At 49.1% G+C, this 24,194-nt stretch overlaps 1 protein-coding gene across 1 annotated transcript in view; it reads right to left on the bottom strand.

Annotated features, from left to right (window-relative positions):
* Nucleotides 1–4,724: 4,724 nt before the first annotated feature.
* TMLHE (trimethyllysine hydroxylase, epsilon) overlaps nt 4,725–24,194 on the bottom strand; it is a 43,188-nt gene continuing 23,718 nt past the window's right edge. The window contains exons 2-8 of the mRNA XM_015420497.1: nt 23,440–23,621; nt 19,727–19,909; nt 18,764–19,043; nt 14,520–14,639; nt 12,291–12,527; nt 8,155–8,293; nt 4,725–6,264 (exon numbers count right to left, since the gene is read on the bottom strand). Coding sequence (XP_015275983.1) covers nt 6,133–6,264; nt 8,155–8,293; nt 12,291–12,527; nt 14,520–14,639; nt 18,764–19,043; nt 19,727–19,909; nt 23,440–23,620 — 1,272 coding nt within the window. The 5' untranslated portion in view covers nt 23,621 and the 3' untranslated portion in view covers nt 4,725–6,132. The remainder of the gene's footprint in view (nt 6,265–8,154; nt 8,294–12,290; nt 12,528–14,519; nt 14,640–18,763; nt 19,044–19,726; nt 19,910–23,439; nt 23,622–24,194) is intronic.

The raw sequence follows: 24,194 nt of genomic DNA, 5'->3' as shown, positions 1-24,194 counted from the left end.
CGGAGGGCGACGCGGCCCGCCCCCCCCCCCCCCAATAGCTAGCAATCCAGAACAGTCCAGTGGAGCCTGAGTGGTGGGTGTTGCCTTCTGACACACTTCCGGTGATGTCAGCGGGTGTGGCATATATGCAAATAAGTTATGCTAATGTGTTATGCTAATGAGCTCCTGAACCTCTTTTTCTACGAAATGACCCCTGTTAAAAACTATAACTAAGCTAAGGCCCTGAAGAAAAGAGACTAGCTGGGATTTTGACGGACTAAAGGCCTGAACGATGACCTGCTTGGAATTGCAACTGCTAGCAACGTAGAGAACAGCTGAGCTCTGGCCTTCGACTCTTGAAATTAAGGTTTGTGCCATCTAACACAAGCTCTAAAAACATCAGATAGTTAAGCTAGTTCGTTTGTTTTCGTGCTGCATGATTTTAGAGTCCTATGTTGTAGAATACATTTTTATATGGATTTAAAAAACTGAAATGAACTTTATAAACCTTTTAAAAAATTAACAACAGCCTGGCTACTTGTATACAACTGCCCTGGGGGACCCACGGGGTTTGGCCTAGAATTCCTTGACAGGCTAGTTCACTCAAGAAAATGAGGCAAGCCCAAGGAGCTAGAAGCACCACTGGAGCTGGGGATGTGGGGGGAGGACCCACGCAGCCAGGTCTGAGGTGAGGCCTTAGAGCAGTGGCAGTACCACTGCACTTCTCTCTCTGTGTTGATAACCCTCGTCTTTCTCCTCCCTTTTGTCTGCCGGCCTCACCAGCATCTTTGCAGGGAGACTTTGTGGGTTATTTGGCACTTGGCCCCAAAAGACTGTGCGGTGGATGAGAGGCAGGCGGGCAGGAGACGCTGTGACAGGTATGGTGATGGAAAGAGCACCTTCCGGGTGTCTTCGCAGCCAGAGACTCCAGGGAGGTGCTCTTCGCCAGACAGACAGCATCCATTCCCAGCTGACTGAAAGACACACTAGCCCTTTGACGTATAAACGCCTCTTGACCGGAGGGTCCAGGGCTGCTGGGCTTGAGTCCTGGGACACAGAGCCCAGATTGGCTAAGGGTCCTGGAGAACATGTGGGGTGGAGCCAGAAAAGGGGAGCTGCTACTCCGTGTGGTTGCTGGGAGTTTGTTTCGCAGTGTCGGGAGCAGCTGCCTCTCCTGTGTGTCTTTCCATGATGACGACAGACGGGAATGATGGTAAAGACGGTTGCAGATGCACCAGGGAGCGCAGTGCAACTAAAAAAGACAGATTATACCAGGGGTCCCCAACCTTTTCCAGCCTGTGGGCACCTTCGGAATTCTGATACAGTATGGCAGGCACAGCAACAAAACGGAGCCAGCCACAAAAATGGCTGCTACAGCTTACCTTCAGTCATACAGAGACGATCCTTCTACACCAATTTGGTGTAGTGGTTAAGTGCGCGGACTCTAATCTGGGAGAACTGGGTTTGATTCCCCACTCCTCCACTTGCACCTGGCTGGATGACCTTGGGCAAGCCGTAGTTCTGATAAGAGCTGTTGTTGAAAAAGAGCAGTTTCTGTCAAGAGCTCTCTCAGCCCCGCCTACCTCACAGGGAGGGTATCTGTTGTGGGGAGGGGAAGGGAAAGGAGTTTGTAAGCTGCTCTGAGACACCTTTGGGTAGTGAAGGGCGGGGTATAAATCCAATCTCTTCCTCTTCTTCTACTGTGGTGGCAGATGCTGCCAAAGCAATATAATCAAAAAACTGTAGAGCCAACCAAATCTTCAGTGCCCGTTCAGAAACCTTGCTGGCAAGGTCCCTACTTGACCATGCCCACTTTCTGAAAACACTTGGAGGGCACCAGAAAAGGCATCAGCGAGTGCCATGAGATATACCATGGATTGTAAGTACCCAGCCAGTAACTGTCCTTTTATTTTGCTTAGGGCACCCTAGATCTGTTCTTGCCGTGTCCTGAGTTTGTGCCTTATAGAAATAAAGTTGTTTAATTATAGTCTATACAAGTCACCCACCTGCCTTGGATGCTGGGCATGATACAGGGATAAACCCCTGTGGAGTCAGCCTCAGGAGATCCAGGCGAGAGACACGGGCTGGGTTTTACCCCAGGGGGTGGCGGCGACAGTCAAATGGTAGGCAAGACAGCGGCGAGTCTTGCCCTGCATGTTGACCGAGATCATGACAGATGGCTTACCCCTGCTCTCTAGATTTCCTTATTCTGCACAATTTAACTTCCTCCTTTGCCCGGAGACAGGCAAAAAGTCAAGTGAAACAGTCAAGCTTCTCTTATTCCTCCCCCTCACCCCCCTGCTGAGGGAAACAGGACTGCAGTGTTGTGAAAGGGCTTCAGAAGGGCACTGGCAGGGGCAAATTGCTTTCCCTCAGTGATGAAGCTTACTTGGCATAAAACTGCCCATGGAAGAGAACTGAGTCACCCATTCACTGCCCTAAAAAGAAAAGCCACTGAAATCTTTATATTATTAGCAAACAGCAAAATTGCAAAAAAAACATTGATTTAAAAAGCCCCAACAGAAGGCGTCGCTGTGAAGGCCAGCTACTCCCCAACAGAGCAGAACACGCACAGACTGACAAAGAGGGTTTGAGAGTGCAGGTATGGAGCTACATCACAACATACATACAGAGCAATTGCCTCAGCAGATATAAGAGACTTTGGATGAGTTGGGAGTCCAGTGTTCCCTCTAAGCTGAGTTAGTCTGAGCTAGCTCACAGAATTTTAGCCTCCAGCTCACAGATTTTTGTCTTAGCTCAGGGAGGATGGCTCCAGAGCAAGCTAATTTATGCAGTAGCCAAATCATTTGCTCACAACTTTAATGCCAGCAGCTCACAAAGTAGAATTTTTGCTCACAAGACTCCACAGCTCAGAGGGAACATTGGAACTTGGGACTGTGGGGCACACAGCTGTAGATCTCCATCTTGCAAAGCGATTGAGACTTTCTCTGCCGCTAACATGTCCCATGTTTGCCTCTGCTCCTCCCTTGTACAACAAAGGGGTCTTCCGCATGCTCATTTTTGTTGCGTGTGTGTCCCTACCGCGACAGCTTTTTCTTTCTTCTCCACATGTGTTTTGCTCCCTCTAGTGGCTGACTCAATATTACATTGCCGTAGGTCTGGCATACCTCCCTGCAGATTTAAACTGCAGGTTTTCATGCTGGTCATAGTAAGGTTTCCCTTGCTCGAAAGCCAGTCGAATCCACCTCTAGGGTTGCGGTGCTCTTCTCCGTTTCAAAGCCGAAGGGCCAGCGCTGTCCGAAGACGTTTCCGTGGTCACGTGGCCGGCATGACTAAACACCAAGGCGCACGGAACGCTGTTACCTTCCCATCGAAGCGGTGCCTATTTATCTACTTGAAATTTCTTGCTTTCGAACGGCTAGGTTGGCAGGAGCTGGAGCCAGAGACGGGAGCTCACTCCGTCATGCGGCACACTCGGGTCTCGAACTGCTGAACTACCAACCTTCCACAGCCTGCAGTTCAGTGTCTTAACCACTTGAGCCACCGCAGCTCAAGTGCTGGTCATACAATGATGTCATGTTGAATTGACTGCTAGAGGGAACAAAACACGTGCAGAAAATATCGCCCCCCCCAAGCAGCAGGGACACACACAAGCAACAAAAGTGAGAGTGCGGAAGAGCCAAAGGTCAGGTTCTAGGACCTGATTCAGAGAGTTGGCACCCCGCAGATAACAACCTACAGAAATACAACGGGGCTGGCAAACAGAGACTGTGTGAAGGAAACAATTGAACTGATGCCTCTCCCAGCGTGACTGGTCTGTTGGCATATACCATATGTAACGAGAGAGAAAGAGAGAGAGAACACGAGAACAGACCTGAGCCTCCCCAAAAGTTGGATCCTAGACAGTAGAGTTGCTCCAGAGAAAAATCAAACTCCTTTAGAGCTCTCGGGAAGGCCAAGACCATAAATACAATCAAGTCCTTGAGGGGAAAAGAAAAGGCACGCTTATGCCTAGGTCTCACTGTAGTGGTAAAACTGGGTCTGTGCAGTACCATTTTGGAGCACAGGTCAGGGCTTGCATGTCTGGTTAAAAAAAACCCTTTCACCTAGAGAACCCAGAGCTTCTGACTGACATTTTACAGTTTGGACTTCTTTAATTTTTCAGATGGGAGTAGCCCATTGCATGCGTTGCCCAGCAGTCTGAAGTGGTACGCCCCAGACTCAGTGCAACGCGTTCTAGGCCACAGCATCCAATCGTATACATTCCTGAAGAAGTCCAGCCAGCACCTCTAAATTTGTGCGAAGAGAGGAAACACCTGGAGCATCTGATGAATGCTTACTTCTGAAGCATTCTGATGAATCTTACTTCTGAAGCATTCTGAAGCAATCTGATGAATGCTTACTTCTGAAAGCTAACAGGTGTCTTTGGCACATTTGGAAGGGTTAAGTCTAGCAATAACTCTGTGCGTTTGAAAGAGACCTAGCCCACAGCTTTGATAAGACCTTGGATGCTATAGGGCTGGGTGTGACTTCCCCGGCCACTAGAGCAGTGATGGCGAACCTTTTAGAGACCGAGTGCCCAAACTGCGACCCAAAACCCACTTATTTATCGCAAAGTGCCAACACGGCAATTTAACCTGAATACTGAGGTTTTACTTTAGAAAAAACAACTCATACATTAACTTAAGATGATCCAAACAAAGTAAGGAAAGCAATCCCAAATGCTTTCATTTACTTAAAATTATTTGGCAGAGAATTCGGCACTTTAATGATGGTCTGGGCCTGGCTGGGGCGACGGCATGCGTGCCCACAGAGAGTGCCATAGGTTCGCCACCACTGCACTAGAGAATTCCCACTAGTCCCACAGTCTAAGGAAGGACGCTGATCCCATCCAGCCAAGATGCTGGGAATGGAATCAGCCAATAATCACGCCCAGCTCTGCTCAGGGAGCAAGGTCCTATCCACAGATGAATTTTACAACCTCTTTTGACACCACAGGTCTACTCTGCGATGCCTCCTGTCCGCATGCAATTAAAAATACTTTTACTATCCCTTTCAAGTCATTTGACTCTAAATGCACCCGGGAGCTCAATGCGCCCAGACACCCACAGTTTCATTGTTATCACTCATTCACAATGCAAGCATTGTTGCAAAGTCCAGAATAGTCGTTTTAAGCCCTTCAGCTCCGAGGCCAGCACAGAGGGTCTCCAGCTGCTGCTTGAAATATTTCTGTTGTTGCAATCAGTGGCGGATAATTGCTTCCTTTTCAACAGCCGCTGCCAACTTCCAAGTTGACTAGAGCGCTATCCACCTCCAGAGTCATTCATCCCAACAGACTGCTGTTTCTAGGCTTCCTAGGGGTGCGATGAGGATGCCAGGAGAGTGGCTTCTGAAGGCAGGCTCGTCTCCAAGCACTGAGGTGCTCGAGGCCAGCAGAAATGTCCCTCTTGCTTCTCCTGCCAAGTGACTGACAGAACTGAGAAGTGCTGGGGAAAACGTACGCGCAACCATGTTGCATTGAACAGACGAGCGGGGCAGAGTGGTTCCGAACACAGGTTCCGTGAGGTTTCCCAATGGAGGTGTTTGGCTTCTTCAGGCCTCTGTCGATCACCACCCGATCCCTGGCATTAAGCAGCCTCTCGTCTTGCATCACCAAGGAAGCAAAAGAGGAGTGTTCCGGGGCACTTGTGTGTACTCTTGCAGCTGTTCAAGGATCGGGAAAGGCTTGTTTCCTGCAGTTCGACATTCAAGATCGGAGACTCTCCCCTGCTTCCAGGACAACCTATCTGTGCTGTGCTTGGCAATACTTTGGGGTGCCCGCGGTCCAGAGTGCCTCCAAGGTAAGACCAGTTTTATCACCGGTTTCGGCAGCAAAAGGTGCCGGATCCGGCATCTGGGAGTGCTTTGGCAGGCCTGGGTGCGGCTCGCTACTCCTTCCTGCTCAAGCTGAGCTGACAGGTTGTGCTTTTAAAGCGGAGGGAGCCAGACAGTCAGGGAGCACAGAAGGGTCCGCTCAGTTCCAGGGGAGAGCAAACAACAAATAAAGTCAATGAACGGTAGTGGGTGGCTGACAATCAAGTAATGTTGCGGGGACCTCCCCTCCTCCTGGTCTCTTGAGGTATACCAAATGCTCTCCTGTTCCTGGATCAGCAAACCTTCCTGCCCCCAATCCCATATGCACCACAGGCCACGTTAGGCTTTCAGCCCCAGGAAGCGGGCCGTGTTCAGGACGTCATCTCTCGTCAGGTAGCAGCCGCAAAGCTGGCGGTAGCCCGTGAAGGACTCCCGGCCGTGCAGCACGCGCCAGTTGTCCACAAACAGGGCCTGCGGGCAGAAGGAGAGAAATGATACTGGGATTCGTATCGAATCCTGGTTATGCTAACAATCCCGAATTGGGCACCCATTATGGGAAGCACAGAAGATTTACACAGTATCGCCGATCCTCCGTGTTTCCCAGTAACAAGAGATAAAGATTTACTTAACAAAAATAGAAGCACGTCTTACACGACATACTCATGTAGGTGCATTTAGCTTATTATGAACAGATTAACTTCAAAAAAAGGTTAACTTGCGACAACTGCAAGCCCAGGTGAGAGAGAGAAGCGGCTCAACATCTGACCGATGGACTGCCCAGTGTACCCGAGTGAAAGAATTCTCTTAACCCTTTCCCTCCCTGATTCTCTCACATGCAGAGTTACAATAGCCAACACTGGGGACCACAGATGTGATTCCCGGTTTGCTTGTTTAATTCTCAAATCCTAAGAATCCTGAATGGAACATTAAAAACACAAACAAACAGGGGGGCCTTGGATCACTCCCTGCCCAGCCGACTGACTTGTAAAGCACTGCATCACAACTGTGCACCCTTGGTTTGGCCACAGATACAGACTGTCTTACGCCTCTCAGTCTGGTGACCTTTCCTTGTGGCTGCACAGTGAGAAACACCTTCCTCTTTCTTTGGCAGCCAAACCCCAAAGCAAAGAGCCAACCTAGCCACTTACAGTAGCTCTTTTGTGACACCTGCCCTCCAACACTCATGATTCCTTTTTAAAATTCCAAAAGTGCCGACGGACTCAACACGGGTTGGGGACCTTGGCAAACCGGGAAGCATTCAGCTGAACAGGCTGCGCACGGTGGGGTGGGTGGGTTAGGAAGTGTGTGAGCACAACATGCTAAGCTTGTGTTCGCCCTGGACAAAGACAGGTTTGTCTTGATGTCTCAGTGCAGCCCTGTCTCCTCTCTGCGTTTGGTTGTTCCTCTCTGCTTTTGTCCGACTGCTAGTGGTGCTTCCCTGATCCTGACCTTGCCTGGATCAGCTGGTTCTTTGGGGCTGACCCTTAAGATTGAACACCGACACCGCAGACAGCTGGCATGTAAGATTCAAACTGCCGTTGTACACTCTCAGTCTGAAACAGCCTGTCTCTTGATTTGTTCAGTTAAACAAGTATAAAGCCAACAGTTGTGATAGTCTAACCCACAATCAGTCATAAGACTTATAAAGAATGCTGTTTATGTATTGCAATCTAAAGCACTATAACATGATACACAACGTCGTCTCCGGATTGCATGACAACGTTTCAAAAAATGAATCTTTTTCAGGAGATATTATAGTGGTGCCAAAGTGCTCAGTTTCATAAGTGTTAGACAACAAGTCTTAAGAATATTAAATTCAGATAGGACGCTGATCTCAAAATATGCTGCTATGTTTCTACTGGATCCCGGGCGCCTGGGATCCAGTAGAAACATAGCATCATATTTTGAGCCTGAATGTTAATTGAGATCAGCGTCCTATCTGAATTTAATATTCTTAAGACTTGTTGTCTAACACTTATGAAACTGAGAGCTTTGGCACCACTATAATATCTCCTGAAGAAGATTCATTTTTTGAAACGTTGTCATGCAATCCGGAGACGACGTTGTGTATCATGTTATAGTGCTTTAGATGGCAATACATAAACAGCATTCTTTATAAGTCTTATGACTGTTTGATTGTGGGTCAGACTATCACGACTGTTGGCTTTATACTTGTTTAACTGATTGGGTCGTGTGTGTCTTGGTTTGTTCAAACACCTAACCATCCCATGTTTTAACCTTCTGCAGTTACTGATTTCAAACGGCCGTTTGCTGAAAAACGGGGTAAGAACGATTGAACCTCCTCCCCGATGCCACGGCACGCACCAATAGCACATGTGGACCCATGGACTGGGACTCTACCTTGCCAGGTTTCAACTTGACCCAAAGCTCGTTCTCCGCCCTCCTCAGTTCGGTGGTGAGAGCACGGTGTGCGGCGTACCAGCGATGCACGATGTCGTAAGGCACAGTGTTGATCACAGCTCGGTCGTAGTTGTTGTACCTGCCATCAGGTCAGAGAAGAGAGAAAAGCACAGCTGCTGGTATGAAAGGTCACCCCGGGAACCGAGGGTGCCCTCCGAGGACACTGATGGGGGGGGAAGAGTCACCCCACAGGAGAGCGGCAGCGTTGCAAACGCAGGAGCCTGGACTGCAGAAGGGGTCAGCGTACAGATTGCGGAAGGGGTCAGTGTGCAGAGTGGTCCTCGGCCCTAAAGCTAGCCAGCTGTCCTCAAGCAGGGCCGGGCCTTTTTGGTCCTGGTCCCAACCTGGTGGAACTCTCTGCCAAATACCATCAGGGCCCTGCGGGACCTTATGCAATCCCACAGGGCCTGTAAGGCAGAGGTGTTCCGCCAGGCGTTTGGTTGAGGGCAGCGACGGCGTCCATCCTAGCCGGCACTCTTTTCCGCTCCTGCTGCTGCAGCATACCGAATCCGCTTCAAGGTGCTGGTTCTTACCTTTAAAGCCCTATATGGCCGGGGCCCGACATACCTACGGGACCGCCTTTCCCTGTACATACCCCAGAGAGCACTACGGTCTGGGTCTCAAAATCAGTTGACCCTCCCTGGCCTGAGGGAGGCCAGGCTAGCTACTACCAGGGCCGGGGCCTTTTCAGTGGCGGCCCCGACCTGGTGGAACGCGCTCCCGGAGGAGATCGGGGCCCTGCGGGACCTTTCACAGTTCCGCAGGGCCTGCAAGATGGAGCTCTTCCGCCAGGCATTTAATTAGGGGCCGCCGCTGTCATAGAGCCCTGGCTCGTGGGTTTAACATTGAGCTGATGCCATAAGAAATTCTGAGCAGAAGAATATCCGGGAAGTGGTAATTCATCTTGAAAATGAGCCATCTAAGTTAAGTTTTAACTGTTGCCAGCACCTTGTGTTTGTATTTTATCTGTTGTGTTTTAAATGACTGTATGATTTTAACTGTATTTATGTTTGTATGGAAGCCGCCCTGAGCCTGCGTTGTGGGGAGGGCGGGGTATAAGTCAGATAAATAAATAAATAAATAAAATCCTATCTGCCTTGCCCTCCTCTCCCCTGCCCGCAAAGTGGCCAGCTGTCTGAAATTGGATCAATTAGTACATGCCATCTGATTTTTTTAAAAAAATGCGTTATCAATGTTTGAACTGTTTTATCTTGCTATGTTTATATAAACGCTGTACATCGCCCAGAGCCCTGCATTAGCAGGGATTGGGCAATTAACAAATTTAATACAGAAATAAATAAATATATAAGACTCCATTTTGGTCTCAGGGTTTCTCGGAGGAGGAACTTGCTAACAGATCGACATTCGAGTCCAGTAGCCCCCTAAAGTAAAGGTAAAGGTTCCCTTGCTCGAAAGCCAGTCGAATCCGACTCTAGGGTTGCGGTGCTCATCTCCGTTTCAAAGCCGAAGAGCCAGCGCTGTCCGAAGACGTTTCCGTGGTCATGTGGCCGGCATGACTAAACACCAAGGAGCACGGAACGCTGTTACCTTCCCACCGAAGTGGTACCTATTTATCTACTTGCAATTTCTTGCTTTCGAACTGCTAGGCTGGCAGGAGCTGGAACTAGAGACGGGAGCTCACTCCGTCTTGAGGCACACTCGGGTCTCGAACTGCTGAACTACCGACCCTCCACAGCCTGCAGTTCAGCGTCTTAACGACTTGAGCCACCAACAACATCTGGGGTGCAGATGCTTTTGAGGATCCCAAGCGCCTTTCGTCAGCGCTTTGCCTCGCGAGAGCTGGTGCCCTGGAAATCTTGTTGCTCTACAAGGGGCTCCTGGACTTGAATCGAGCTCTTCGGCTGCAGACCCAGATAGCTGCCCTCCCGAAACTATCTTCACGGAAGGCGTGAACTGATACTCTTATGAGCCACTCTGTACTCCAGACTGGAGCCTCAAAGCACATTCTACTTCAAAAACGGACCCTTTCGTAAGCGCTCAGTCTCCATAATAAAGCTGCGTATCAACAGTCTGCCTATGCCCACTTTGCTCGGCTAAGTATGGGGGCTTCCCTCCAGCACAGGGAGCTTTCTGCCGGAGGAAGAGCCCCTCCAGCGGGAGGAAAACCCTGCATTTGGCTGACTGAAGGGTTAGGATCCAAGCTGGTAAAGGAGCCACAGTTCCGCATGCCCTGTGCTCAGGCACAGCACTGAACACAAAAGACGTCATAGGGGGACTATCACATTACATACAAAAACCAAGAGAGGGAGGGGGGTGTTTGTAAGCCGCTCTGAGACTCCAAGTGAAGGGCGGGGTATAAATCCAATCTCTTCTTATTATTATTCCACGCAGGTCCCACAATCATAGAGTTGGAAGGGACCTACAGGGTCATCTAGTCCAACCCCCTGCACAATGCAGGAAATTCACAAATACCTCTCCACCCACACCTCCAGTGACCAGTGTTCCCTCTAAGCTGAGTTAGTGTGAGCCAGCTCACAGTTTTTTAGCCTCCGGCTCACACATTTTTGTCTTAGCTCAGGAAGGATGGCTCCAGAGCAGACTAATTTATACAGTAGCCAAATCACTTGCTCCCAACTTTAATGCCAGTAGCTGAGAAAGTAGAATTTTTGCTCACAAGACTCCACAGCTTAGAGGGAACATTGCCAGTGACCCCTGTTCCATGCCCAGAAGATGGCAAAAAACCTCCAGGATCCCTGGCCAAAGTGCCCTGGAGAACAATTGCTTCCTGACCAAAGTTCTCTCTGAGCTGAGTGAGTGTGAGCTAGCTCACAGTTTTTTAGCCTCCGGCTCACAGATTTTTGTCTTAGCTCAGGAAGGATAGCTCCAGAGCAAACTGATTGATGCAGTAGCCAAATAGCTTGCTCAGCAGCTTACAAAGTAGAATGTTTGCTCACAAGACTCCACAGCTTAGAGGGAGCATTGCTCCTGACCCCAAAGTGGCGATCCGCATTTCCCTGGGTATGTAAGAAAGGGACACAAGAACGAAGCACCGAGGCAACCCTTCCTGCCCTCCCTCTCGTGATCTGCCCAAGTTCCCAGAATCCGCATGGCTGTCAGATGGCCATCTAGCCTCTGTTTGGAAACCTCCAAAGAAGGAGAAGCCCACCACCTCCCGAGGAAGCCTGTTCCACCGAGGAACCGCCCTAACCATCAGAGTTCTACCTAATGTTTAGCCGAAAACACTTCTGATTTATTTTCAACCCGTTGGTTCTGGTCCAGCCTTCTGCGGCAACAGAAAACAACACCGCACCATCCTCTATATGACGCCCCCTCAGGTACTTGAAGATGGTTGTCATATCACCTCTCAGCAATGCTCCCTCTAAGCTGTGGAGTCCTGTGAGCAAAAATTCTACTTCGTGAGCTACTGGCATTAAAGTTGTGAGCGAGGGATTTGGCTGCTGCACAGATTAGTCTGCTCCGGAGGCATCCTTCCTGAGCTAAGACAAGAATGTGTGAGCCGGAGGCTAAAAAACTGTGAGCTAGCTCACACTAACTCAGCTTAGAGGGAACACTGCCTCTCAGTCATCTCCTCTCCAGGCTAAACATCCTGAAAACAAATCTTCCCAGGGTTATAAGAACATAAGAGACGCCAATGTTGGATCAGGCCAAAGCCCCATCCAGTCCAACACTCTGTGTCACACAGTGGCCAGAAATACCAGGTGCCATCAGGAGGTCCACCAGTGGGGCCAGGACATTAGAAGCCCTCCCACTGTTGCCCCCCCCCCAAAGCACCAAGAAGACAGAGCATCACTTGCCCCAGAGCCCCTGTCTATACCTTGTGGCTAATAGCCACTGATGGATCTCTGCTCCATATGCTTATCTAATTCCCTTTTGAAGCCGTCCATGCTTGTAGCCGGGTTTGAAATGGTTGCTTGGGAACCAAGGGACAGGAAAGCTGGGAAACCCTGCAGCCAACAGTGATCAACGGCGGGGATCAAATGTGATAGAACCGCCACGGAAACGTGACAGAACTGCCAGGGAAAACTGGACAGCCAGTTGGCCATCCCTGTTTCAGTGCAAGCACAGCATCTTCGGAACAATGGTAGTCGCCTCACCTGATCAGGTAGAGCTCGTTGTTCCAAGGGTAAACATTCAAGACAGGCCCCACCCCGATCATGTGGTTGTGGCAACTCCCGACGTTCTCAATGTACTCGTGTTTCAGCGGCACCCTGCTCAGGAGCTTGAAGTCGTCAGGTGATCGCTGCAGCACTTGCTCTGCCGCGTAGAAGCCATCCACCAGCAACGTCCGACCACCCGTCCCTTCGTGCCGGAGACAGTGGAACACCTGGATGCTGTGGAGGGGCGAGGAGAAGACTGGTCAGTTAACTGTAAGGAATGCTGAGAAGACTGAAACTGGAAGCACAGAGAAGTGGAAGGAAGAGAAAGATGAGAAAACGATGCGATAATTCTGTGCTGGCTGTTAACAGCGATCCTGATTAGTTAGACAGGCGGACTATCAGGGATCAGTTGTTAATGTTAACAAAAGTGGGAATAACAGCATGAAGACACTAAGGACATTCCATTCCATGAAGATCCCTCCCAGCTTCTAATTCTGCCTTTCAGAACAACATCCGGAAGAACTCTGCCCTGCCCTGGTTATCAGTGACAGAGGCTTAATGTTTTCCTTACCATATTATATAAGGTCAAAAACTTGGCATTAGCTACATTACAGAGGTCTCCGGTACAGAAGAACCTGCAGTTCAGTAACCTGTGCTAATTTCAAGCTGTTGAAGCCTGACTGAATATCACTACAAAACTATTTCCAGATCTTAAAAACATTGATTTTGGAGGAGACAATGGAAGAATGCTCATGATGCAGAGAATCCAAAGTTACAAGTCTCCCTAGGGGGGCCAAAAAAATCCAAGCTGGAAGGCCAAGAATTGCTACATCGTGTTCAAGGACCATGCGTATTGTGCTATATTGAAAATTTAGGAAAAAACTGTCCCCCAATAAGACCCTACAAATAATAAAAAATTTCCGCCCTCTCTATGCAATACTAATATTATTCGTTCCGTTGTCACTTGCACTTTATGATAATTCAGACTCTAATCTGTGCAGACTCTGATCTGGGAACCAAGTTTGATTCCCCACTCCTCCACTTGCAGCTGCTGGATGACCTTGGGCAAGCCATAGTTCTGACAAGAGCTGTCCTTGAAAGGGCAGTCCTCGAAAGACCTCTCTCAGCCCCACCTACCTCACAGGGTGTCTGTTGTGGGGAGGGGGAGGGAAAGGAGTTTGTAAGCCACTCTGAGACTCCGAGTGAAGGGCATGGTATAAATCTAACCTCCTCCTCCAGAATGTTTATGACCATTTTAGAATTGTTATTTTATGTGTTTTAACTTTTTAGGTAAGCCGCCTGAGCCTGCTTCGGCGGGGAGGGGAGAGTATAAACTGAATAAATAAATAAATAAATATATAAATTCATTAATTAATTAATAAACATACTCGTCTTTGGGAGGCTTTAGCAGCTTATCTTTGCTATCGTGTTTCTGTATAGTTTGTTTTCAACTGTATGTTAGTTGTCCTGTGAATTTGTTTGTTTTAACCAAGTATAAGCCCAGGGGCAGGATATAAATAATTGTAATACATAAAATAAAGGTCAATTTGACAGTCATGCTTGATTGAAATCTCAGGAACCAATGGAGCATCAATGCCCTATACGGGGTGTTTTCCCCTTCAGCCTCAGGAGAATGCTCCGTGTCTAAGAAGAGGCCTGCTGAAAATGAGAGGCAGCTGGCAATTTTTTTTTTTTTTTGCTTCTAGGCTTCCTCATATGCAAATATGTGGAGGTATATTAGATCCACTGGCTGACAGAAACGTACGCGGTTAACTGTCTGTCTCTTATCAAGCACAGCGATAGCAACGATATAGTACTTCGTTTTTACTTTGCTTTTACTGACTTGTTGAAAAAAATGTAATCAATTTTAAATCTTTGTGTGTTTTTATAAAGAAGAAGGGGACGGCAAAGGATGAGATGTTTAGACAGTGTTATCGAGGCAATGAACATGAAATTAAGCAAACTCTGGAGCATAACGGAAGACAGGAGGGCCTGGCGTGATGTGGTCCGTGCGGTCGTGAAGTGTCGGACTCGACTGTGCAACTGAACAACAACAACATTGTGCATTGCTGTGATGTCATCTGTACGCTGCCTCAAACATTCTTTTTTTCTCTTTGAAAACACGACAAACTTGTAACCTAAACAAATAAGGGACCACATCCACCATTCACTGTTAACCTTTCGCCCATCTTTCCTTCTGCTGCCTCATATGAAACTGGCACGTACCCGCAGGGCTCCTGGAAGTAGGTGGTGTCCGTGTGGCGGTCCAAAGCCAGCTTGGTGTAGGCTGTGTCTCCACGGGAGAAGTCAGAGGTGAAGTGCCACATCCTGCCGTAGATTGTCTCCCTAGAAAAGCAGAGAGATCGCAACAGCTGAATAGCTGGATTCGAATCCAGCAGCACCTTAGAGACCAAAAAAACTCGGGAGGGTATTCGCTTTCAAGAGTCACAGCTCCCTTTGCCAGCAGCAGCTGCGGCACCCAGCCCCATCCCACCTTTTATCTGGTCAACAAAGGGCTCTCTGGAAGAGTCAGAGCAACACCTGAAGTGGGAGGCTGCTAACTATGGCTGTGAAGACCATCCGTGCGAATGCCCAAAGGGCAAGTGCCTTGGAACTACCTGTGCAGTCTAGTCTCGTGTGTGTTTCCTCAGCTGGGATGCAAAATATACAGTGCGGTTCTATGCAGCATCACTCCAGGCTAGATCCTGGAGAAACCCAGAGCTCGGAGGCACCTGGGCTTCGTTGGCTTCCCTCCCCACAAGGCAACTGGTTGGCCACTGCGTGAAACAAGATGCTGGACTAGATGGACCACTGGTCTGATTTTTTTTAAAATTTGTATTTTATTAAATTTTCAACATCGTTTGACAATTTTAAAAAATACAAAAACAAGGGATCAAAGTCCTGCATGAGCTGGGTCAACGATTATCTTCAATAGTTTTGTCAGCACTGTTTCAACACTAGATAACGCTCAATGAGGATGCAGAAGAGAAGATCGAAGCTTTGCATTAGCAAGGTCATCAGATAACTACAAGTAAAAAAATTTCTATTAGTCAACAAACAGGAAATTATGCTAATAATAAGGCTATTTTGGATTATAGTATAATCAAATACAATAAAATGCAATCAAAAGTACAGTAAAATTCTATAGACCGGGTTGTTTGGAATTGTTTCACTGTTTCCTAAATAATTGATCATAGGAAACCAAACTGCCTGGAACCTCTTTTGATATTTTTCTGACAGCAAAGCTGAAGAGTTATAGGAGGTGCATACATGAAGCAATCCCAGATCCCCCCCCCCATTCTGTTAGTGTAGGGGCATTTTTTTTTTGCTTCCATTTTTGTGCAATCGTTATTTTTTGTCTGATTCAGAGGGGCTCTTCTTATGTTCCCTGTGAGCTGATTAGCTGGCTAGACTAATTGATCGGGTGGGGGGGGGGGAATCTGCTACTTGATTACTCAGGGATGTCGTTTTAAGTCAATCCAAAGCCGCTAATTATTCAAGGAACTTGTAGAATCTAGAAAGGGTGTCTGTGCGCGTCGTGTTCTTCTGGGGCGGTCCTGTTTTTCCTCTTACGCAAAAGGGGAATGCCTCTTCTACAACAGGGGCTGTTCAGACATGAGTGTGACCTGGCTGAAGCCAAGCAAAGTATGTTCCCGCCCCCCCACACTATCATTTTATTCATATGTAGATTTCATTAACTAAATTTAATTCATGATGACTGTTTTTAATTGGGTGACAGTCCCACTGAGGTTGGCAACTCCATTGTGGGAATTCCTGGAGATGTAGGCACAGGACTTCTCTTTCTCCTGGACTCGATGGTCTGCCACAGCTTCAAAGGACAGACTCTATGGTCTACACTGAAGACCGCCTTCCAAACCTGCCGCTTCCCCCAGGGCGGCTGATCTCTGTAGTCTGGAGAGCAGCTGTAATCCCAGGAGGACTCCAGGCCCTACCCTGAAGTTGGCAACTGCATCCCACTCCAATGAAACCCCCACAGAGCTCAGCAGGCCTTCCTCCAAAGAAAGAATCGTGGTCTTGGAAGCAGTGTTCCCTCTAAGCTGAGTTAGTGTGAGCTAGCTCACAGTTTTTTAGCCTCTGGCTCACACATTTTTGTCTCAGCTCAGGAAGGATGGGGCTCCAGAGCAAATTAATTTATGCAGCAGCCAAATCTCCTGCTCACAACTTTAAGGCCAATAGCTCGCAAAGTAGAATTTTTGCTCACAGGGCTCCATAGCTTAGAGGGAACATTGCTTGGAAGCGCGAGTCACTGAGGGCAAGCGGCAGGTTATGCCGATGGATGGAGCTCGATTCTTCCAGTTTAGGTTTTTAAATTTAAAAGAAAGCTGCAGGGAGGTCCAATACGAATGAGTGCCGCACAGGTAATGGAACGGGTTTTAAAAAATCCATCCCTGTGTTGCCCCCACCGGCAGCAATCACACCCCTCACTTTGAACCGCTATTAACCACTGCAGGTTAAAAAATGAGTACAACACGGATAGCAGATTGATGATTGATTTCCATTGGAGAAATGGAGTGTGTGGGTGTGTCAGGGGCAAGTGTTAAGCCCCCCCCATTGCCTCTGCATGGTGGCCCTGATCCAAAGCTACGTTTGCCCTTGAGGCTGCTTTTTAACACTAACCTCAAGCGTCCCGATCACAGCTTGGCAGAAAGAGGCCCAAGTTTGACCCTGCCCTTCTGGGGTGAAAAACACCAAGTCCCATCCTGTACGTCAGTGGCAGTCTTGCAAGAGTCAAATGTTTTATTTTAAAAATGGGATGGGCTGGACAGAAACTAAGGAGGAACACAGATCGGGAGGAAAAAAATAATAAGCCAGGCCTTAGCAAACCAAGGGTGGGAAGGGGAGAAAGGAAAGATCATCCGGCATAGCCAGGGCTGAAGTTTGGGAGTTCCCAGGCCAGAGAGGCTGCCTGGAGCCCTACACGTGCCCTTCTGCCTCTGGGCTGGGGAGGGAGAGGGCAGGAAGCTGGTGCCAATCCCTTTCTTCCTCACCCTCCAGGGGAAGCCAAGGTCAGCCCGGCAATTTCGTTTTAATTGGAAGGAAACTCTTGCTTTCCCGCCATCCCTCCGGAGCCCAGCGCCTTGTTTTGAACTTCTGGTCTCCCAGGACCAAGGCTGCCCTCCTAACCTTCCAGTCAAAACAGGAAATCTTGGGCTAGTTGAGAACTAAAACATTCCCAGCCTGGCTCAAAGAACTCATCTCCTGGCTGTTCTGACTGCTCTGGAGGAAAGACCCTTACGATGTTAACATTTTTTAAAAAACAATTTTCCCCAAGTCCGTGCAATGTCAACAAACACCTCCATTGTTGCCTAATGGTTTGAAATGTTGTCTTTTCCCAGTGCAAGGGAGGAGATACTAACTTAGAAGGAGCACGTGAAACTGCCTTAAGCCGCCTTAAACCATATTGCTACTACTCATCTTCTCTAGATTCTGTAAAAGGCGGTGGCCCCGGTCAGCCTTTGAAGGTCCCCAGGGTACGGAAAGGCACGGAGAAGGGGGAGCATATCACAGGGGCTATTTTTGGGCAGGGCTATTTTTGGGCAGGAACGCACAGGAACGGAGTTCCGGCTGGCTCCCAAGTTGGCCACGCCCAGCAGGAACTCATCAGCATAATAGGCCACACCCAACAGCAGGAACTCATTAGGATTGGCTACATTAGGGGTGTGTGGCCTAACATGCAAAGGAATTCCTGCTACAAAAAATGGCCCTTGGTTTTGACAACAAACAAGGTAAACAGAATAAGAAGCAAAAGGTGGGTGTGGCTGGATAACCACACTTCTGGTAACACGGGGGTGTGGCCTAATATGCTAATGAGCCGTGCTGTCAGGGGTGTGGCCTAATATGCTAATGAGTTCCTGCTTGGCTTTTTCTACAAAAAAGGCCCTGGTTATGGGGCTATCACCCAAGCGTTACTGAGAGAAGGGCAAAGGTGGCAACGGCAGAGACTGCAGGCTCCTGGACACCACACTCCTGTTGGAACTCAAACATTTATAGCGATGCTTTGGCCCCAGTTTCGAATCCCAATCTGAAGCTCACTGGAGGACCCAGGTCCCATCTGTCTCTCTCTTAGCCTAATCGACTTCAGGGAAAGGGTCCGTGACTCAGTGGTGGAGCATCTGCTTGGCATGCAGAAGGTCCCAGGTTCAATCCCTGGCCTCTCCAGTTGAAAAGACCAGGCTGTGAAAGACCTCCACCTGAGACCCTGGAGAGCCACTGAGTAGAGAATACTGCGGGTCTGAGTCAGTATAAGGCAGCTTCATGTGTGTGCGTTCATGTTTGGGTTGATGCTGAGAGGATAAAACGTAGAAGGGGAGAACAATGGAGTAAGCTGCTTCCAGTCCCCACTGGAGAGGTAAATGGAGTACAAATGTTTTAACAGAATAACTACTTCTGCACAGTCTTTCGCCTTCTTCGAATCAAGCTAAGGTGTCCCAAGATGCCAGAAGGTTTACCTGATCAAGCTGACCCTCTCCGCTAAGATCTCCGTGTCTTCTTTGGTCGGGGGCACGTTTTCCACAAAGGCAATCCCGTAAAGGAGGAAGTTCTGCAGGAACGCCTTCAGGCCCTCGTTGGTTTCCAGGAAGCTCTGGCAGTCCACGGAGGGCACCTGGGCGTCCTGGTAGATCTGTGCGTTCCAGAGGATGCGGGGGTGCATGACCTGCTGCTTCTGCCCTTCGTAGCTGTTCCCCAGGAGCCATTCCAGCCCATACCTGGTCACGTGGCCGTCTGGCCCTGCGGCAAAACAAAGACATGTGGGGAAAGGGTGAGTGGTGATGCTCACGGATGTTACCCGTCAACCTAAAGACAAGGCTCAGACTGCTGCTATTCAGGTAAGGGATGGCAACAATTGCAGGTACGGATTCTGGGTGTACTGCAAGGATGTTTGGAAACCACTTTGCTCAGGGCTGGGGTTCACAGGAAGAGTAGATCTAGAAGAACTGCTCTTTCCCCTTCACTTCCAAAGGCTGGAGCTTGGTCACTAGCAGAGCCTAAAAGATTTGGTGGCATTATGACTGGAAATTTTTTTTTAAAAAACCCAAACACAGCTGGGGAAGGTATCAAGACTGGCCTTGTCTTTTGTTTCGCTAGAAGTGCAAAAAAACAAACAAACAAACCCCCAAGTAGAAAAAGAAATTATTGACCAATTGGCAAGCTTATTCTCAGACCAGAGGCTGTGAAGGGGCATGATTTGTCTCTCTCCCCAGATCCACAATGCTTCAGTATCTGAATCTTTAGTAGGACCAGCCGACATATTTCCACTACGAGGACAAAGGCACGAAACTGCCCCCTCCCCCAAATGGTCTGATTCAAAGATCACAGATTTCAAAAAACAGATGCCCATTTCTTGCAAGGATATATCCCTCCACCACAACACCCCCCACCTCTAGGAGAAAGGGATGCGCTGTCAGACTCACAGGTGAGTAAGAGCGTGGTGTCATCCACCCGGACGGTCTTGGGCCTGATGCACAAATCCACACTCACACTGGCCGTGTCCAGGCTGCGCTGGTTGGTCTTGGTGTTGTAGCAGGAGGCGGAGCGGCAGTGGTCGCGCAGCCAGACATAGTCGAAGCGCATGAGGGTGTCCCCAAACTTCAGCTCTAGGGAGGCAACACAGCAGGCGATCAAACATCAAGCAAGAAGGTGGTTGCAAGCTGGAAGGCCTGGGCGCACCATTGTGGGTGCTCCTCGGGCAACTAAGCAGAGGTGGAAAGCAGTGTTCCCTCTAAGCTGAATTAGTGTGAGCTAGGTCACAGTTTTTTAGCCTCCAGTGCACATATTTTTGTTCTCGCTCAGGAAGGAGGGCTCCACAGTAAACTAATATATGCAGTAGCCAAATCGCTTGCTCACAACTTTAATGCCAGTAGCACACAAAGAGGGAAAGATTGAAGGTCAAAGAAGACGGGGACGGCAAAGGATGAGATGGTTAGTCAGTGTCATAGATGCAACGAACATGAAATTGAGCCAACTTCAGAGGACAGCAGAAGACAGGAGGGCCTGGTGTGACCTGGTCCATGGGGTCGCGAAGAGTCGGACTCGACTGTGCGACTGAACAACAACAACAAGCACACAAAGAAGAATTTTTGCTCACAAGACTCCACAGGTTAGAGGGAACATTGGAAAGTACCATCAAGCTGCAACCAACTTTAGGCAGCCCTGTATGATTTTCAAGGCAAGAGATGTTTCTTTTCTTTTCTTAAAACAATTTTCTATTTCATGTCAAACGCACAAAAACAAAGAAACAAAAGCAAACAGATACGCGTTACAAACATTCAATGGGAGAATCTATCCATCTCTTTGAATCATCTGCTAAGTTACCCATACAACTCTAAGTAAAAAAGTATATTTCTACACCTTATATTGTTAAGTAAAGCTTTTGCACATTTTATTATAAATGTTCTTGTTGTCCTCTATTTCGGTTGTGTAGTGTACAGGGGTCATTTAATGTGTTCTTCAATCCATCTGTAAAAACTGGACCACATATTTTCAACGTTTTCCTCTTTTTGTCCTTTCGGAATTAAAGTTAGTTTATCCATTTCAGCAGTTTCGAGCAGTTTGGTTATCGCTTCTTCTTTCGAAGGTGTCTCCTTTCTTCTCCACCATTTAGCATACAATATAGGGCAAGAGATTATTCGAGGGGGTCTGCCACTGCCTGCTTCTGCACAGCGTCCCTGGACTTCCTTGCTGGTCTCCCACCCAAGCCTAACCAGGGACAACCCTATTCAGCTTCTGAGATCTGACGAGATCGGGCTAGCCCGGGCCATCCAGGGCAGGGACCCTCCTGATAAGTCTGTTATTTATCTTTTTCAGCTGGGAAGAGCCGAACTCTACTCCTTTCTCAGTCTGTGCAACAACCAATAACGTTAACTCCTCCACAGAAGCGCCACTCACCGCCGTTCTTAGACTCGTGGTGACATCAACAGGGGTCATTTCGTAGAAAAAGAGGTGCAGGAGCTCATTAGCATAACTCATCAGCACAACTTATTTGCATATGCCACACCCCCTGACATCACCGGACGTGTGTCAGAAGGCAACACCCACCGCTCAGGCTCCACTGGACTGTTTTGGATGGCTAGCTATGGGGTGTGTGTGGCATATCCAGCTTAGGCTGGAATTAAAAAAACGTGTTAGTCTTTGCAGACTCACAAGACTGTCAGAGGCACAAGGCTGCAGTTTGCTTTGGCTGCAACAGACAAACACGGCTACCTTTTGGAATTGCATACACAGGAGGGGGGACGGACTTGCGAGGACTTGTGGAGAGGGGAAATCCCAACTCCTGCCCCCATCGTTGTTGCCATCGATGGCCTCCCCATTTTCAGGTCTGCCTCTCCCCCAGCACCTTGCTGTTCCATCTATCCCCCCCACCAAACTTCAAGTGCCTGGAACTCTACGTGGCAGAAGCAGCAGAAGGAATGCCCAGTGCCATCTGCTACAGTAAGCATTCAGAGACAGGTTTTTAAGAAGGACCAGTCAGGACCTATGAGACCCTGGATCTCAGCTGCTGGACAGGCCTAGCAGGGGGAGGCCGATACTGCTTTCATGCGCTCCGTCTGGGCTTCCCAGATAGGGTTGTCAACCCCAGTTTGGGAAATCCCTGGAGATTTGGGGGTTGGCGCCCGGGGAGGGTGGGTTTGAGGAGAGGCATGAGGCCGCACAGTCCACCCTCCAAAGCAGCCATTTTCTTCAGGGGAACAGACCTCTGTCGACTGGACATCAACGGTAACTCTGGGAGATCTCCAGGCCCCACCTAGAGGCGTCTGTTCACAATACAAGAACTCGTGGGCACTCCATGAAACTGCAGAGCGGTCGGGTTAGAACGGATAAAAGGAAGTACTTCTTCACCCAAAGAGTGATTAACACATGGAATTCACTGCCACAGGAAGTGGTGGGTGCTACAAGCATGGACGGCTTCAAAAGGGAATTAGATAAGCATATGGAGCAGAGGTCCATCAGTGGCTATTAGCCACAAGGTATAGCTAGGGGCTCTGGGGCAAGTGATGCTCTGTCTTCTTGGTGCTGGGGGGGGGGTCAACAGTGGGAGGGCTTCTAATGTCCTGGCCCCACTGCTGGACCTCCTGATGGCACTGGTATTTCTGGCCACTGTGTGACACAGAGTGTTGGACTGGATGGGCCTTTGGCCTGATCCAACATTGGCGTCTCTTATGTTCTTATGTTCTTATGTCTGGTGGGCCATTGTGGGAGGCAGGATGCTGGACTAGATGGATCCTTGGCCTGATCCAGAACAGTGAATCTGATCTTCCCCTGGCCCCCACTCTTTTCTGATTATTTATTTTAAACATTTATATTGTGCTTTTCCACAATATACAAAACAGAAACACACGCAGTTAAAACACCGAAATTAGTGCAAAATCAAGTTAAAACTGCAGCTCCTGCAACACATACCTCCACCAGCTGCCAGACAGACACATTCATTATTTACTTCCACCAAAGTTGCGTTGAAATAGTTCCACTTTGCACCTTTTATGGTAGAGAGAGAGTATGGGAGCTTTCCCGTACCATTTCTGTTTGGTGTCGTGGTTAAGTGCGCGGACTCTAATCTGGGAGAACCGGGTTTGATTCCTCACACCTCCACTTGCAGCTGCTAGATGACCCTGGGCAAGCCACAGTTCTGTCAGAGCTGTTCTCTCACGAGCCGTTCTCTCAGAGCTCTCTCAGCCCCACCTACCTCACAGGGTGTCTGTTGTGGGGAGGGGAAGGGAAAGGAGTTTGTAAGCCGCTCTGAGACTCCGAGTGAAGGGCGGGGTATAAATCCAATCTCTTCTTCTTCTTCTCTTCTTCTGGAAGGCTGTTCGAAAGGCCACTGAAAACAAGTGTGCGTGGGTTGGCAACGAACAAACTACCTGAATAGAGGGAACTGTCAAACACCAGGCGAATGTATTGGGTGCATGGGATCGTATGGGGGAAGTCAGCGGATTAGATATGTGGGTCCCAGGCTCTGAAAGGCATTCAATGGAACAACTAGCATCTGGAACTGTGCCTGGAAGCAAGCAGGTGGCTGTTGAGGCCCTGGTGCCTTACAAACATACTGGCGCAAACTGGTCAATGATCTACTGGCAGCATTTTGCACCAGCTGAAGTTTTTGAACGGTTCCCTTTCCCACGCTACTTACCTAGATGATCGCTGTGCAGCTGCCAGGCACAACTTAGCGGTGCAGGGGTGGTGTGGTGCCGACGGGGGGAACCCAGGAAAATCCGCTTGGAGCTAAGCTGCCACGAAGGTCGGTGCTCGGAAAGGTTCTTTGGCAGGCAGCGGGCCCCGGTGCACAGACGCAGCAGCTGGCGGCCCCACATCCTGGGAAAGGGAGGCAGACGTCACTGGCGGATATGACTACCCCAGCAGCCACAACGCGTGCTAAAACCCTGACGCCACCCCAATCGCTAGGAGCTGTGCATAACAGCAGCAGGAGGCCCCCGGCTAAGACACGCAGCCCGCCATCCCCTATTGGCTAGCCCTGGCCTGGATAGCCCAGCCTAGCCCAATCGCATCAGATCTCGGAAGCTAAGCAGGGTCGGTCCTGGTCAGTATTTGGATGGGGGACAATTAGGGAAGCTCCCTACAGAGGGGCAGGTGATGGCAACCCAACTGAACATCTCTTGCCTTGACAACCCCATGGGGCTGCCATAAGTCAGCTGTTACCTGGTGGCGAAAACCCCCAAAATCTCCTATGGTAGCCATTCTGAACAAGAGACGCGTAAGAAGGACCGATGTGGTAACTGGGGTTGTCCAGGCCCTGAGAGTCTAGGAGAATGCCAGCGCCAAGATCAACCCCCGCACAATGTCACACAGGTAAATGGTGTGTTATGAGCAGTGTTCCCTCTAAGCTGAGTTAGTGTGAGCCAGCTCACAGTTTTTTAGCCCCTGGCT

The sequence above is a fragment of the Gekko japonicus genome, unplaced genomic scaffold (assembly GCF_001447785.1).
Source record: "Gekko japonicus isolate JY-2015 unplaced genomic scaffold, Gekko_japonicus_V1.1 scaffold507, whole genome shotgun sequence".
NCBI lineage: Eukaryota > Metazoa > Chordata > Lepidosauria > Squamata > Gekkonidae > Gekko > Gekko japonicus.
Note: the sequence above shows the minus strand (reverse complement) of the source record. Positions and strands in the feature narration are given on the sequence as shown.